The sequence below is a fragment of the Pleurodeles waltl genome, chromosome 4_1 (assembly GCF_031143425.1).
Source record: "Pleurodeles waltl isolate 20211129_DDA chromosome 4_1, aPleWal1.hap1.20221129, whole genome shotgun sequence".
Classification (NCBI taxonomy): domain Eukaryota; kingdom Metazoa; phylum Chordata; class Amphibia; order Caudata; family Salamandridae; genus Pleurodeles; species Pleurodeles waltl.
In genome coordinates this window covers 699,701,908-699,719,728 of record NC_090442.1, presented here as the reverse complement: position 1 = coordinate 699,719,728, position 17,821 = coordinate 699,701,908, and the positions used below count along the sequence as shown (strand labels likewise).

At 43.6% G+C, this 17,821-nt stretch overlaps 1 protein-coding gene across 2 annotated transcripts in view; it reads left to right on the top strand.

Annotated features, from left to right (window-relative positions):
* ATP5F1C (ATP synthase F1 subunit gamma) overlaps window positions 1–17,289 on the top strand; it is a 38,866-nt gene extending 21,577 nt beyond the window's left edge. The window contains exons 9-10 of one of the 2 annotated variants that reach the window (XM_069229260.1): window positions 2,183–2,214; window positions 17,153–17,289. In XM_069229260.1, the coding sequence (XP_069085361.1) occupies window positions 2,183–2,189 (7 nt within the window). In that variant the 3' untranslated portion in view covers window positions 2,190–2,214; window positions 17,153–17,289. The remainder of the gene's footprint in view (window positions 1–2,182; window positions 2,215–17,152) is intronic. The other variant, XM_069229261.1, reaches the window with a different exon arrangement.
* The last annotated feature ends 532 nt before the right edge of the window (window positions 17,290–17,821 follow it).

Here is a 17,821-nt window from a genome sequence, read left to right as displayed (position 1 = left end):
TTCCTGGCAGTCTTCTGAGCGAATCCAACCACAACACCAAAGGGGAACCTCTCTGCCCATTCTTCCAGCCATCACCAAGAGCAACGCTGTCTCCATATGCTGGATAAGGCCCTCCTGGTCATTCCTAGAGCTCCCAGACAGCTGGGGAAGGATTCTTGGTGGCAGGCCACAGTTTACCAGTGGGAAGCAGGCTCAACCACTTTCTCCAGCCAGGGCTCAAGCACAGTTCCCATTGGCACCCCTCTGTTGTTTGGAAATATGTCCTTCTGCTACCTTATATATCGCTCCTAGGCTACACAAATAATGTGACCCTTGAGAGCTCCAGAGTTGAGGTAGAAGGGAGAGCAGGACCATACCTCAAGCTTCTTGCAGGAAGACATTGCAAGTTCTTCTGTTTTTTCTTTTCCAGTCCGATTGTGTCCTGAGGAAGTGTTCGTAGGCATTTATTTTTATAGGGAACACTGGTGACAAATCTGTATCCAGACCTAAGAAAATCCCCATGCCCAAAACATTCTACATTTTGAATAGTGTTTTTTGCTTTCTGGTGGAAAAAAAACAAGAAACTGTGCTACACTGGTCTGGTGTGCGCTTAAACCTCCAACTCATGGGATGTCACTGAAGGAGTAACCACCATTCTCTGGCCTCGAGGCTAGTGTAGGCAGGTATTAGCTGAGAACAGACTACTTTGAAAGACCACCCTCACGCTAAGATTTTGTCCATCCTTATCTTTCTTTTGCCGGTTCCCATCAATCCCCTTTTTCCACATCCCAAGATGAGTGGCAGTGGATGACCTGTGATAAACTCTTGCCTGCTTCCCGGGCGGGAAGGTGTGAACGCATATTGGGTCTATTTTTCAAGGAAGAATTTTTCACACACCATCAAAGCTAAACGCGGTTCTTGGAGAAAATAGAGCAGTAAGAATTAGTTTAGCTACTCCCTTAGTTCTCAGGCAGAGGAATGTTTTAACCGGAATCACCCCATAATGGAGTGCAGAAAATGTTTTAGCTATTCCTTAAGCGAACTTATGATGCATACTCCCATAGAATAAAGCTGTTTTAGTCTATGCAGTGAAAGAGTTTTGCAACCCTTCACGTCAGAGGCGTACTAATGCAATTATTTGGTTTGTCTCACATTTACATTTCATGTACACTTACTTTGCTGTGAAGGCTGCTGCGCCTGAAGTCCTATTGTTAAGCTAATTCATGGGTGGTGTGAATGCACACTGCAGCCCACGTGTGACATTTAACTCTCATGCACCAGTGTTTTTAAAATCTAAATACTTGAACAAGGTTTAACCAATCGATTACCATATTTAGAGGGGTCTGAGCACATGCTCTGATAACATACTAGCAGTGCCAGAGGGGACAAAACAGCAGGCACAGTCTCCTAAAAGTAATAAATAGAGGGGGACCACATCATATGAAGAGGAGAAGGTTACCATTTATGGCACAAGGAGATAAAATGACTTGCCGTAACCCAAACAATGCCAAGACTGAGCTTGGAATTAAGACAAGTCTCCGCTCGCCAAGTGCCTCAGCTTAGCCATTAGGTCAGCCATTCCCCCAATCTACAGAGCAGTGCTTCTAAAACGCAGACTTTGCACCTCCTGGACAAGATATGAAATCTGCACTTTTGTAAGTAGAGATTTTATACCCTAGTGGCACAGAACTCTGTGCTTTGCCCCCATTCCCATGTTCCGCAGCTACTGATCTTTTCATAAAAGTAGAAGATATTTCTCTTAATTAGAATGTCTAAATGATTTGAGTGCTGTTAATTGTTTTTAAGAGCACGAGTAACATAAATATTTGAACCCATTGCATTATGTGATGACCCGTGGGAAGTGTGTGTGTGTGTGTGTTTTTTTTTTTTTTCTTCTTTTTTTTTTCTTTTTTAAATAACCACCACATTTTGCTGGGATTGCTGTGCACCTATTTAACCAGCTTGTGTTATCCCTTCTTGCGCCGTTAATGATTTTCAGTCGTTGCCAATGGTTTCTGACAGTGTATTTTGCTGAGTGTGTTCAGTTGTTTAAAACTGTGCATTTCCTTAATAAGTGTTATTGCTCCGAATGCCTGTTTTGATTGGGCAGCAATTTCTTTCAAGTGCCACCGCTGTGCTTTTTTAATTGCATGCGTTGCCTGCTTCTTGACTTTTTGTCTTTTATTTCTAACACACTTACTAGACACTGAGCCGAAATAGAGATCCTGTCAAAAGGTAAAGTGAAAGGATACACTGATGTGAATACTTACAAGTTACTGACTTATTGTATTTAATGTCCAGTGTGTTACTCTCTGCTCATCGTTTTCACTTGTATAATTTTTTGAAGTGATTCAGTTCAAGGCACATGCCTCTGATTTATTATGTCCTACATCTCGACTTACTAAGACAACACTACCAGAAGCATAGTTGCTCCTCTTTAAAACACGTCTTACCATTTCTATTAATTTTATCACATGCTGTTCATTCTGGAGGGTCAAAGGCATTTTGAAGGATTTTAATCCCATATCTCATTCAGTGCCTGGTGACTACAGGAAGAAGGAGGCCTGTAATGTGTACTTGGAAAATTAGATCAACTTTCAGTTAAGAGTTGTGACTACATGATAAAGTCACTAGCCCTCTTCAGCAACCTTCACGCTCAAGTCAAGGAAGCTGCCTCCAAATTGGAACTCTGCCTTTAATCAACTGGGGCCCAATTTAGTTTGTCCAAGTAACATTGTCAGCAGTCATTATCACCCGAAAACCTAGGAGAAGGAATAAAGATACAGGGCCTTAGTGTTTTAATGTGCCTGGCTGTCTTGTAACAGTTCTTAAATGTTCTGCTCATTTACATAGAAATCCTGAGCCAGTTTGAAAGTGTCACCAAATAAATGTCTCCCTGGGTCTTCTTTATCCAGATGGCCCTGGTGTCTGATAGCCAGGGCAATATTTTCATACCTTATTTCTATATGTTTTGAATGGGTGTGGCCTCTGCTCCCCTGGGAGCACAAAGAGACCCCACATTGGAAATGCAGAATTTGTTTAGCCAGTCTATAGAAATATGCAAAACACTTCTTAAACCTAAATGTATATTTGCAGCAGACAGTCACAGTAGTAGTTTATCATTTTAATTAGATCATGGTTTTGTTTAAGGTCATAGAATTCCTAACGCCTGACGACCAGGATTAGGGTTTGGTGTTACAGACACCAGATTTTCATGTTCTTGTTCATTCGCACAACATGCTCAATCCCATGCAGCAAACTCATTTTGGCTGCCAGTTTGCAGTACCACAGTATGGATCTGAGAAGAATTGTCTGCCACTAAGCCCAAGATCTGAATCCACATGTACAATTTGTTCAGGCTTATGTATATGATTCTTTAAAACTAAAGCCGTTCCTGTTAGCATAGGCACTCTAGGGGCATGCTGTAAACTCAAACTGTGTTACTGATAGTGTTTCCAATATAAAGTGTACGTCTGTTAGCAAAATGAAACAAATTGAGGATATTTATAGAGCTACAAGAATGCTCCCTGATTATATACAGACACATACATGCATAAGCGTGACTGTAAGAATAGTGGTTGTGTGCTTCAAAAATGAAAACAAATTGGAAAACATTTTTGCTAAACTATTGTGCAACGTTAACTGCAATTTCTGTGTGGCATCATTTGGTAAAACCTGTTTGATGCATGACAGTAAAAAGAAAATACATGAATAATGGAGAATCTATATCAAACCATTATAAACAACATTATAGGCAACATGAAAATAAATTACAGGCCCATATTTTTTGTTAAAGTCACTAAAGTGCCTCTGCTGGTACATGTTTTCCCATTAGTACAGAATCACGGCTTTCAGGCATTCATAAGATTTTCCAAAATCAGGTCTGAAAACCAAATTACTAATAAACTTTTGTGAATTTCACTTTCACATGAAAATCATATAGACTATTATCAGAACACTGATATACTAAAGGTGCTGCCACAATTTGGAACTGCACGGCACCAAAAGGGACGAGTAGACTGCGGAAGAATCCTGTCCTTGGGACATGTAGCTATTTTTAATATTCCATACTTATGGTTTTATTACCGTTAATTCATAAAATACATTGAAGTACCAATGTTTACAATAAATGTTATTTTAACCATTAACGTTTACAAACATAGCTCAGTTTTCTGTCCAAGACTGAGGTACAGCCGTGCATCCTGATAGGATCTATGCAGCAGGTTTCGGCCAAAATATTTTTACACACCAGCCTCCACACTGATGGGCTCGAACCCATAGGTGATGGCATTGTACCACAGGCACCCAGTACGAAAGCTGAGAACTACAAACAAAAAATGAAGTAATCCACAAAAAGTAGGCAGACGTATGCTAACACGTCCAAAATGTATAAATGATAAAACACTTGATTAAAAACATCTGGATTGTATATTTTTCATTATGGGAATTCGCCTCGTTTAATATGCTTTCTTGAAAAGAGTATCAGTATTGTGAGAGATGCTTATATTTCTCTTTTTAAATAGCTTGCTAACACACCAAATTTACCCTGCTTTTTAGCTACAGACAGTCAGCTCATCACTGCATTGATTTATTATACATATTAGCTGTGTCAAAATCTCCTTGTACTTCTCAAATCATTCTCAGCCTTACCCTCTCTGAAAGTAACCCGATTTCTGTCACTTTAAATGGAATCAAACTACCCAGCTGTAGTACAGATAATCAAAGACATAATCTTAACATAGTTTGATATAGCACTAGATGTTACCTGTGCATTAGCCAAATATGGCTGCCATGTCCCAATTTAATTTGAGTAAATCAGTCCAGTAAGTCAACGTGGTCCAAAAACATCTCACATTAGCTAACCATTAATTACCTTTTATAGTTCGCTAGTTTGTGCGCACCTGTCACTTTCAAGGATGAGATGTGTATTAGTGCAAGCTATTGTAGCTGACAAGTGTTTTTTGTACACAGTTATCGATCATGTATTATCGGTCAGAAAGTGGTGTGCTTTAAGTAGTCCGAACATTCCTTTAGTTCTGTTGCCTTACTTTAGAAGGGAACTTTTCTGTTCCTTGTCTGACTGCCTATCTTAATGATAGTTAACTACTTTTCAAGCTCGTGTTAATCACAGCTAGAAGCAAATTCATACCTGTTTGTACTTTTTTCTTTGTGGGATGCGAAGTACATTAATAGAGGCATGCTTGTGCACACCTCTGTCTTCCCAATAGCAGGTTCATGTATGTATGTGTGTGTGTATATATATATATATGTTCGATGGCATGTGTAGCTGCAGATACACATGCTGTGCACAGTCCGCCATCTGGTGTTGGGCTCGGAGTGTTACAAGTTGTTTTTCTTCGAAGAAGTCTTTTCGAGTCACGAGACCGAGGGACTCCTCCCATTTCGACTCCATTGCGCATGGGCGTCGACTCCATCTTAGATTGGTTTTTTTCCGCCATCGGGTTCGGACGTGTTCCTTTTCGCTCCGTGTTTCGTGTCGGAAAGTTAGTTAGAATCTCGGGAAAAAACGTCGGTATTGTTTGCGTTCAGTATCGGGTTAGTTAGAACAAATCGACACCGAATTCTGAAAAGCTCCAGTGGCCCTTCGGGTTTTTTTTTGATCCCCCGTCGGGGCCTGGTCAGCCCGGCCACACGTGACTTCAAGGCTGATGGAACGGACCCCATTCCGCTTCTGCCCAAAATGCCATAACAAGTATCCGTATACGGATCAGCATCTGGTCTGTAACTTGTGCTTGTCTCCCGAGCACAAGGAAGATACTTGTGAAGCCTGTCGAGCGTTTCGGTCGAGAAAGACATTAAGAGACCGAAGAGCCAGAAGACTGCAAATGGCGTCGACGTCGACAGGACAAGAGTGTTTCGAGGAGGAAGAAGAAGCTTTCTCCATCCACGAGTCGGACTCGAAAGAGCTGGAGGCCGAAGAAACGTCAAAAACCGTGAGTAAGACGTCGAAACATAAGACTCTCGAAGTCAACAAAAGCCATGGGGACGCCACCGCCAACAGGCCATGGCTTAACCCGAAAAATAGGTGAACGATCATCGGCACCGAAAAAGGGCACGCTTGTGGCGAAGTCATCCGACTCAGGTCGAGATACCGCCACACAGCAACTTCGGACCCAAGACAGCGGCTCCGAAAAAATTCGGCACCGAGACAGCGGCACCGAAGAAGTTCGGCACCGAGACACCACGCCGAAAATAAAAAAGGTTTCTTCAGAGCCTAAAAAGACATCCGAAAAAGTTTCGGTTCCGAAACATCCAGCCTCGGAGCCGAAAACAGGTTCCTACACAGAGGAACAAGGATTAACCTCCCAAATGCAAAAGCATAGATTCGGAGAGGAACTTGAAGCTGTAGAGCCAGACTACACACAAAGAAGGCTACACATTCATGAGGACACAGGGAAGATAACCACTCTTCCCCCAATTAAAATAAAAAGAAAACTTGCCTTTCAACAAAAGGACAAGCAGCCACAGGCAAAAGTGGCAAGAAAAACAACTCCACCACCGTCTCCACCACCATCAATACACGCATCACCGGTAACAACTCCACCACTGATGCACTCCCCAGTTCATACTACAATGAGTCAGGATGATCCCGATGCATGGGACCTTTACGACGCCCCAGTATCAGACAACAGCCCAGACTCGTAACCTGCAAGACCGTCACCACCTGAGGACAGTACATCTTACACACAGGTGGTCGCAAGGGCAGCTGCTTTTCACAACGTCACCTTGCATTCCGAACCAATTGAGGATGACTTTTTATTTAACACCCTATCATCCACCCATAGCCAGTACCAAAGCCTACCTATGCTCCCAGGAATGCTAAAACATTAAAAACAAATCTTTCAAGATCCTGTTAAAGGCAGAGCCATAACTCCAAGGGTGGAGAAAAAATACAAGCCACTGCCAACAGATCCCGTTTATATTACAACGCAATTGACACCGGACTCAGTAGTTGTCGGGGCAGCTCGTAAGAGAGCGAACTCTCATACCTCAGGGGACGCACCACCTCCAGACAAGGAGAGTCGCAAAATTGATGCAGCGGGCAAAAGGGTGGCAGCACAAGCAGCAAACCAATGGCGCATTGCTAATTCACAAGCACTTTTGGCAAGATATGATAGAGCTCATTGGGATGAGATGCAGCATTTCATAGAACACTTACCCAAAGAGTTCCAGAAAAGGGCGCAACAGGTGGTGGAAGAAGGACAAAGTATCTCAAATAATCAGATACGGTCTTCAATGGATGCAGCAGATACGGCTGCAAGGACAGTAAACACTGCAATAACAATAAGAAGGCACGCATGGCTGCGTACTTCGGGGTTCAAGCCGGAAATTCAACAAGCCGTGCTAAATATGCCCTTTAATGAACAGCAGTTGTTTGGGCCGGAAGTAGACACTGCTATTGAGAAACTCAAGAAAGACACTGATACAGCCAAAGCCATGGGCGCACTCTACTCCCCGCAGAGCAGAGGCACTTTTCGCAAAACACCTTTTAGGGGAGGGTTTCAAGGACAACCAACAGAAACCACAACATCACAAGCAAGGCCCACTTACCAGAGCCAATATCAGCGGGGAGGTTTTCGTGGGCAATATAGAGGGGGCCAATTCCAGAAGAATAGGGGAAAGTTCCAAAGTCCCAAAACTCCTCAAAATAAACAGTGACTTACAAGTCACACAACCCCATCACATAACACCTGTGGGGGGGAGACTAAGCCAATTTTACAAACATTGGGAGGAAATAACAACAGACACTTGGGTCTTAGCAATTATCCAGCATGGTTATTGCATAAAATTTCTCAAATTCCCTCCAAACATCCCACCGAAAACACACAGTATGTCAAAACAACATATAGACCTTCTAGGACTAGAAGTTCAAGCATTGCTACAAAAAGAAGCAATAGAATTAGTACCAAAACTACAGATAAACACAGGAGTTTACTCACTGTACTTTCTAATACCCAAAAAGGACGGCAGTCTGAGACCAATACTAGATCTCAGAACACTAAATACCTACATCAAATCAGACCACTTTCACATGGTTACATTACAAGACGTAATCCCACTGCTCAAACAACAAGACTACATGACAACACTAGACCTAAAGGATGCATATTTCCATATACCAATACATCCTTCACACAGAAAATACCTAAGGTTCGTATTCCAAGGAATACATTACCAATTCAAAGTGTTGCCATTCGGAATAACAACTGCGCCAAGAGTTTTTACAAAATGCCTGGCGGTAGTAGCTGCACATATCAGAAGGCAGCAAATACATGTGTTCCCGTACTTAGACGACTGGTTAATCATAACCAACACGCTAAGACAGTGTTCACAGCACACAAAATATGTCATACAAATCCTCCACAAACTAGGTTTCTCGATCAACTACACAAAGTCACACCTTATGCTGTGTCAAACACAGCAATACTTGGGAGCGACAATCAACACACCAAAAGGGATTGCCACTCCAAGTCCACAAAGGGTTCAAACATTTCACAATGTAATACAGGCCATGTATCCAAAACAAAGGATACAAGTCAAAATGGTAATGAAACTGCTAGGCATGATGTCTTCATGCATAGCCATTGTCCCAAATGCAAGGTTGCACATGCGTCCCTTACAACAGTGCCTAGCATCACAATGGTCACAAGCACACGGTCAGCTTCTAGATCTGGTGTTGATAGACCGCCAAACATACATCTCGCTTCTATGGTGGAACAGTATAAATTTAAACCAAGGGCGGCCTTTCCAAGACCCAGTGCCACAATACGTCATAACGACAGATGCTTCCATGACAGGGTGGGGAGCACACCTCAATCAACACAGCATCCAAGGACAATGGGACATACATCAAAGACAGTTTCACATAAATCACTTAGAACTGTTAGCGGTATTTCTAGCGCTGAAAGCATTTCAGCCCATAATAACCCAAAAATACATTCTAGTCAAAACAGACAACAATGTATTACTTAACCTCTTAGGTGCGGGTGTCTGCCACTGTGCCACTGGCCGACGCCCACACACCCTCCCTGGTGCGGGTCACGACCAGTGGCCGACACCAGGAAGGGCATTAATAAATGCTCGGGTGCGTTGCACCCGAGGATTTTTTTTTTTTTTTTTTTTTTACTCCCCCCGGGAGACACGGAAGCTACCGTGTCTCCCCCCGCCCCCCACCCGCCCCTTTGTGACGTCAGCGCGCCGCGAGGCGCGCTGACGTTGCAAAGGTGTTTTCCCCATGAAAGCAGGAAGCAGCCTTGCGGCCGCTTCCTGCTTTCATGGGGAAAACGGCCTTTTACACGTTCGGGAAGGCCTCGTAAGAAAGGGGAAGAGTCTCCCCTTTCTTACGAGGCCTTCTGAAACGGTTTCCTGGCCCCCGATCGCAGCACAGCTGCGATCGGGGGCCAGGAAACCCCACTAGACACCAGGGATTTCACTTTTGGGGGGCGCCCCCCCCCCCCACCCCCCCCCCCCTGGAAAAGGGCCGCCCCCCTCCCCGGCATAATTTTTTTTTATAAAAAAAAAAAGGGAGGTGCCCCCTCCCAGGGGAATTTTTTTTTTTCCCCAAAAAAAAAAAAATGAAATGACGGGGTCGCCCGTGGGCAGGGTGACCCCCTGTGGGGGCATTATTTTTTTTTAGATGTTGTAGGGTTTCCCTGGGGGCCATTTTGGCCCCCAAGGAAACCATACAACAACTAAAAAAAAAAATATATGTATATATCTATGTAGATATATATATATATATATATAGGTAGATCTGTATCAAAGAGATTTATAAAGCGCGCTACTCACCTGTGAGGGTCTCAAGGCGCTGGGGGGGGACGGGGGGAGGGAAAGGGGCTAGGATGTTCACTGTTCAAAAAGCCAGGTTTTGAGGCCCTTCCTGAAAAGAAGTAGGTTTTGGGTCTTGCGAATGTGGGTTGTGAGTGCGTTCCAGGTTTTGGGTGCAATGTAGGAGAAGGATCTGCCCCCGGTGGTGGTGTGTTTGATGCGGGGGACAGAGGCGAGAGAGAGGTCAGCTGAGCGGACGTTTCGTGTGGGGGTGTGGAAGGTGACTCTCATTGAGGTAGGCAGGGCCTGTGTTGTGGAGTGATTTGTGTGCGAGGATGAGGATCTTGAAGGTGATCCTTATGTCAATGGGGAGCCAGTGGAGGGATTTGAGGTGTGGAGAGATGTGTTTGTGTCGGCGGAGGTCGAGGATGAGTCGTGCTACTGAGTTCTGGATGCGTGTAGTTTGCACTTGAGTTTTAGAGTGGTGCCGGCGTAGAGGGCGTTTCTGTAATCAAGCCTGCTGCTGATGAGTGCGTGAGTGACAGTTTTTCTGGTCTCTGTGGGGATCCATTTGAATGTTTTTCAGTATACGGAGTTTGTTGAAGCATGAGGAGGTAAGAGCGTTGATTTGTTTGGTCATAGAGAGGGAGGAGTCTAGGATGATGCTGAGGTTGCGTGCGTAGTTGGCGGGGGTGGGTGCAGGGCCTAGCGTGGTGGGCCACCATGGGGGGTCCCAGGTGTTTTTGTGTGGGCCAAAGAGGATTATTTCGGTTTTGCTTGAGTTGAGTTTCAGGTGGTTGGCTGTCATATATACACATCACTTTTGTCAATATGTGTGTGGTTTCCCTGGGGGGAAAAGGGTCCGACTTGTCTAGTGGCAGTTTTAGTGCCATAAAGAAGCGCAGAAGGTTTATATGCCTACTGCAAAGAGCACATCTGTATTTTATGTAAATAGCTGAGTACATTAGTAAAGTCTATGGAGAGATGAAGGGCACTTTTGCTGGGTGGTAATGAGGGAATCTGAGGAGGAGGGAGTGGGAGCACCAATAATGATTGTTGGACTGGGCGCAGGAGGTGCTAAAGACTGTGACGAATGGTATGTGACAAGGTGTTTTTTGAGTGTCTTGAAAGTACGTGCTGATTGAGGGAAGAAGCGCAGGTAAGGTGGCCTCTACTGTTGCACGTATCTCACACACACCATCGATTTTGTGACTGTCTACGTAGGCTAGTGTTTTAGAGCAACAGTTTAGCCAATAGCAGAGATGGCATCTTGATGGATGACTGCTGCCTGCACTCGGGTTATAGAGGACAGCTCTGACATAGGATCAGAGACTGAGACATCAGATACTGAGACAGCATCTGAGGGATAGGACAATGGCGCAGACTCTGGGAGTGATTTTTCAGTCAGAGGAGTCCCATTCGAAAACTCCTCTTCCAGTACATTATGAGGGAGGTGATGAGGACAGTCCTGCTTTCCCTTCGCAAGCTGTTCGTGCAACTGGGTAATAGTGGGTTAGGCCAACCCAGAGAGCAGGTGAATGCGGCGGCAAGCAGAGAGAGAGTGCTCTCTTGGGAGCTCACCAATTTAGTTCAGCCCCAAATTCCACCACCCAAATCATATTGTGGAGACATCAAAATTGTCTATGGCAAAACAAACTGGTTTTGTAAGACAGGCACCTGTGTTTTTGGTCCTGGATTCGGCGGCCATATAGAGAAACACACTAAACCCAAACATTTCTGGAAACTAGACATTCGGGGGAGTCCACAGAGGTGTGACTTGTGTGGATTCCCCAAAGTTTTCTTACCCAGAATACCCTGCAAAGCTGAAATGTTGAAAAAAAACTCTATTTTTCTCGCATTTCTGTCACACAAACTACAGGAATATGCTGGGATCCAGAACATTCCTACCACCCAGTGACTCCTCACCTGTCCTGATAAAAACACTACCCCACTTGAGTGCCTACACCTAGTGCCTGTGTCAGGAATGGATCACCCCAGAGTCAACAGCTGCCTCACGTAAGGACCAACATTGACCGTTGTGTGATCTATTCCTGTCGCAGGCACCAGGCCTAACCACACAAGTGAGGTATCATATTTATCGGGAGACTTGGGGGAACGCTGGGTGGAAGGAAATGTGTGGCTCCTCTCAGATTCCAGAACTTTCTGTCACCGAAATGTGAGGAAAACTTGGTATTTTAGCCACATTTTGAGGTTTGCAAAGGATTCTGGGTAACAGAACCTGGTCCGAGCCCCACAAGTCACCTCATCTTGGATTCCCCTGGGTTTCTAGTTTTTAAAAATGTGCTGGTTTGCTAGGTTTCCCCAGGTGCCGGCTGAGCTAGAGGCCAAAATCCACAGGTAGGCACTGTTTCCTATGAAAAAATGTGATGTGTCCACGTTCTGTTTTGGGGCATTTTCTGTCGCGGGCGCTAGGCCTACCCACACAAGTGAGGTATCATTTTTATCGGGAGACTTGGGGGAACGCCGGGTGGAAGGAAATTTGTGGCTCCTCTCAGATTCCAGAACTTTCTGTCACCGAAATGTGAGGAAAACTTGTTTTTTTAGCCACTTTTTGAGGTTTGCAAAGGATTCTGGGTAACAGAACCTGGTCCGAGCCCCGCAAGTCACCCCTCCTTGGATTCCCCTAGGTCTCTAGTTTTCAGAAATGCACAGGTTTGGTAGGTTTCCCTAGGTGCCGGCTGAGCTAGAGGCCAAAATCTACAGGTAGGCACTTCTCAAAAAACACCTCTGTTTTCTTCCAAAAATTTGGATGTGTCCACGTTGCGCTTTGGGGCGTTTCCTGTCGCGGGCGCTAGGCCTACCCACACAAGTGAGGTATCATTTTTATCGGGAGACTTGGGGGAACGCCGGGTGGAAGGAAATTTGTGGCTCCTCTCAGATTCCAGAACTTTCTGTCACCGAAATGTGAGGAAAACTTGTTTTTTTAGCCACTTTTTGAGGTTTGCAAAGGATTCTGGGTAACAGAACCTGGTCCGAGCCCCGCAAGTCACCCCTCCTTGGATTCCCCTAGGTCTCTAGTTTTCAGAAATGCACAGGTTTGGTAGGTTTCCCTATGTGCCGGCTGAGCTAGAGGCCAAAATCTACAGGTAGGCACTTCTCAAAAAACACCTCTGTTTTCTTCCAAAAATTTGGATGTGTCCACGTTGCGCTTTGGGGCGTTTCCTGTCGCGGGCGCTAGGCCTACCCACACAAGTGAGGTATCATTTTTATCGGGAGACTTGGGGGAACGCCGGGTGGAAGAAAATTTGTGGCTCCTCTCAGATTCCAGAACTTTCTGTCACCGAAATGTGAGGAAAACTTGTTTTTTTAGCCACTTTTTGAGGTTTGCAAAGGATTCTGGGTAACAGAACCTGGTCCGAGCCCCGCGAGTCACCCCTCCTTGGATTCCCCTAGGTCTCTAGTTTTCAGAAATGCACAGGTTTGGTAGGTTTCGCTAGGTGCCGGCTGAGCTAGAGGCCAAAATCTACAGGTAGGCACTTTGGAAAAAACAGCTGTGTTTTCTATAAAAAAAATAGGATGTGTCCATGTTGTGTTTTGGGGCATTTCCTGTCGCGGGCACTAGGCCTACCCACACAAGTGAGGTATCATTTTTATCGGGAGACTTGGGGGAACACAGAATAGCAAAACAAGTGTTATTGCCCCTTATCTTTCTCTACAATTTTTCCTTCCAAATATAAGAGAGTGTGTAAAAAAGACGTCTATTTGAGAAATGCCCTGCAATTCACATGCTAGAATGGGCACCTCGGAATTCAGCGATGTGCAAATAACCACTGCTCCTCAAAACCTTATCTTGATCCCATTTTGGAAATGCAAAGGTTTTCTTGATACCTCTTTTTCACTCTTCATATTTCAGCAAATGAATTGCTGTATACCCAGTATAGAATGAAAACCAACTGCAGGGTGCAGCTCATTTATTGGCTCTGGGTACCTAGGGTTCTTGATGAACCTACAAGCCCTTTATATCCCCGCAACCAGAAGAGTCCAGCAGACAAAACGGTATATTGCTTTCAGAAATCTGACATCGCAGGAAAAAGTTAGAGTAAAACATAAAGAAAAATGGCTGTTGTTTTCAGCTCAATTTCAATATTTTTTTATTTCAGCTGTTATTTTCTGTAGGAAAACCTTGTAGGATCTACACAAATGACCCCTTGCTGAATTCAGAATTTTGTCTAGTTTTCAGAAATGTTTAGCATTCCGGGATCCAGCATTGGTTTCACACCCATTCCTGTCACTTACTGGAAGGAGGCTGAAAGCACCAAATATGGTAGAAATGGCGTATGTCCCAGTAAAATGCCAAATTTGTGTTGAAAAATTTGGTTTTCTGATTCAAGTCTGCCCGTTCCTGAAAGGTGGGAAGATAGTGATTTCAGCACCAGAAACCCTTTGTTGATGGCATTTTCAGGGAAAAAACCACAAGCCTTCTTCGGCAGCCCTTTTTTCCCATTTTTTTGGAAAAAACTAAATTTTCACTGTATTTTGGCTATTTTCTTGGTCTCCTCCAGGGGAAACCACTAACTCTGGGTACCATTAGAATCCCTAGGATGTTGGAAAAAAAGGACGCAAATTTGGCGTGGTTAGCTTATGTGGACAAAAAGTTATGAAGCCCTAAGCGCGAACTACCCCAAATAGCCAAAAAAGGGCTCAGCACTGGGGGGGAAAAGGCCCAGCAGCTAAGGGGTTAAACAAACGGGGAGGGACGCACTCAACACAGCTGTGTCTCTTTACACAAAAAATATGGCATTGGGCGATTCACAACCACATTCGCCTAATAGCACAATTTATTCCAGGGATTCAGAACCAGTTAGCAGACAATCTCTCTCGGGATCACCAACAAATCCACGAATGGGAGATTCACCCCCAAATAATAAAAACTTACTTTCAAATTTGGGCAACACCTCAAATAGATCTATTTGCAACAAAGAAAAACTCAAAATGCCAAAACTTTGCATCCAGGTACCCACAGGATCAATCCCAAGGCAATGCGCTCTGGATGAACTGGTCAGGGATATTTGCGTACGCTTTTCCCCCTCTCCCGCTCCTTCCATATCTAGTAAACAGGTTGAGTCAAAACAAACTCAAACTCATACTAATAGCACCAACATGGGCGAGGCAACCTTGGTACACAACACTACTAGACCTTTCAGTAGTACCTCATGTCAAACTACCCAACAGACCAGATCTGTTAACACAACACAAACAACAGATCAGACATCCAAATCCAGCATCTCTGAATCTAGCAATTTGGCTCCTGAAATCCTAGAATTCGGACACTTAGACCTCACACAAGAATGTATGGAGGTCATAAGACAAGCTAGGAAACCTACCACTAGACACTGCTATGCAAATAAGTGGAAAAGATTTGTTTATTACTGCCAAAATAATCAAATCCAGCCATTACACGCATCTCCAAAAGGTATAGTAGGATATTTACTACATTTACAAAAATCAAATCTAGCTTTCTCTTCCAAAAAGATACATCTTACCGCAATATCAGCTTACCTGCAAATTACTCATTCAACTTCATTATTTAGAATATCAGTCATAAAAGCGTTTATGGAAGGCCTAAAGAGAATTATACCACCAAGAACACCACCTGTTCCTTCATGGAACCTCAACATTGTCTTAACACGACTCATGGGTCCACCATTTGAACCCATGCATTCTTGTGAAATGCAATACTTAACGTGGAAAGTTGCGTTTTTAATTGCCATCACATCTCTAAGGAGAGTGAGTGAAATTCAAGCTTTTACCATACAAGAACCATTTATTCAAATACACAAAAATAAAATAGTCCTACGAACAAATCCAAAATTTTTACCAAAGGTAATCTCACCATTCCACTTGAATCAAACGGTAGAATTACCAGTGTTCTTCCCACAGCCAGATTCTATAGCTGAAAGAGCACTACATACATTAGACATCAAAAGAGCGCTAATGTATTACATTGACAGAACAAAACTAATTCGAAAAACTAAACAACTATTTATTGCTTTTCAAAAACCTCATACAGGAAATCCAATTTCCAAACAAGGCATTGCTAGATGGATAGTTAAGTGCATTCAAACCTGCTATATTAAAGCAAAGAGAGAGCTGCCTATTACACCAAAGGCACACTCAACCAGAAAGAAAGGTGCTACCATGGCCTTTCTAGGAAATATTCCAATGAACGAAATATGTAAGGGAGCAACATGGTCTACGCCTCATACATTTACCAAGCACTACTGTGTGGATGTGTTAACTGCACAACAGGCCACAGTAGGTCAAGCTGTACTAAGAACATTATTTCAAACAACTTCAACTCCTACAGGCTGAAACACCGCTTTTGGGGAGATAACTGCTTACTAGTCTATGCACAGCATGTGTATCTGCAGCTACACATGCCATCGAACGGAAAATGTCACTTACCCAGTGTACATCTGTTTGTGGCATTAGTCGCTGCAGATTCACATGCGCCCACCCGCCTCCCCGGCAGCCTGTAGCCGTTTAGAAGTAGATCTTGAACATTTGTAAATATATTACTTTAAGCTTCATTATGTACATACGTATTCACTCCATTGCATGGGCACTATTACTAGTATACACAACTCCTACCTCACCCTCTGCGGGGAAAACAATCTAAGATTGAGTCGACGCCCATGCGCAATGGAGTCGAAATGGGAGGAGTCCCTCGGTCTCGTGACTCGAAAAGACTTCTTCGAAGAAAAACAACTTGTAACACTCCGAGCCCAACACCAGATGGCGGACTCTGCACAGCATGTGAATCTGCAGCGACCACTGCCACGAACAGATGTACACTGGGTAAGTGACATTTTCCATATATATATATATATATATATGTGTGCTTTTTCGACATTTTGTAATAATATCTGTGTAATTAAAGCATCTGGTAGGGACGCGTTGTATTCACTGCAACTGCAAACGTTTGTCAGGCACTTCTCTCAAGCACTGAAAAACACACACCAGAAAAATGACAAGTTGATTAAAAAGCAGTATGAAAATGTTCATCCCATTATTCACACCTTGTGTAATGACATTTATGCAACTTTATTAATGTTCTTTTAGCAAACTATTCTATGTAAACTGACGTTTTCTTTGATTAGTTACGGGATGCATACTACATCTGCCTCAACCGCAGACTGTTTCGTTTTTGGTCTGATCACAAACCTGTATGCTTTTCAGATAAGCAGTAAGATTTAATCATTGTTTTTAACACAGTTGAGATGTATTTGTGTTTATTAGTTTATGCCAACCATGTCTTTGTCATAGGTATTTTTACGTTTTGAAGCAAGCCCTTGCTGCATAGGAGTGTTGGTGATAAGTTGCACATTCTGTATTTTATAATGCATTTTTCTATGTATTGCAGATAAAGAAGTTGACTGCAGATGTTCCAGTCCCACCTGCATCTCTACATCAGATTGATCCTTTACCATATGAGGGATTTTTTGGGAAAGGATCAAGCATATTTTGTAAATTATATTACAATAAACATCTTAAGCCAAAGTGTGTTTATTTGTTTAATGTGTGTGTTTAAACCTTGGGTGTGAGCTGTTCTCAAACCCTCTTGCTTTGCATATGACTACCTACCTAATGTATGTTTATGATTGGGGAAAAAAAGAAGCTCTGTACAAGAGTAATTGTTTATGGAAGGCCATGGACACCACAATGAGTGGGTGCAAGAGAGATGTGCTCGGGAAGGTGTAGAGTGACTTTGTTAATAAAATTGACTTTGGGACTCCACCAGGGCAGGACAAGGGGCTATATTGCTGAGTGGGGGGTGAGGACTAAGAGTTGGTTACTCTTCAGAGTCACTGATGCTGAGCTATCACAATACAACAGTGTATTGCCCGAAAAATGTGGTCTTCTTAAATAGTGACAGTTTAGAACAGGAGTAGTGCAGCAGTGTGCTTTCAGTGGCAAATATGCAGTATACAGTTATCATAGAAAGATAGCTGCTTTCTCCAGGTGCCATGTCTGAACTTGAACTTCGTTCTGTTTAATTGTGTGTTAGATGAGTATACCCTTCCATGTCATT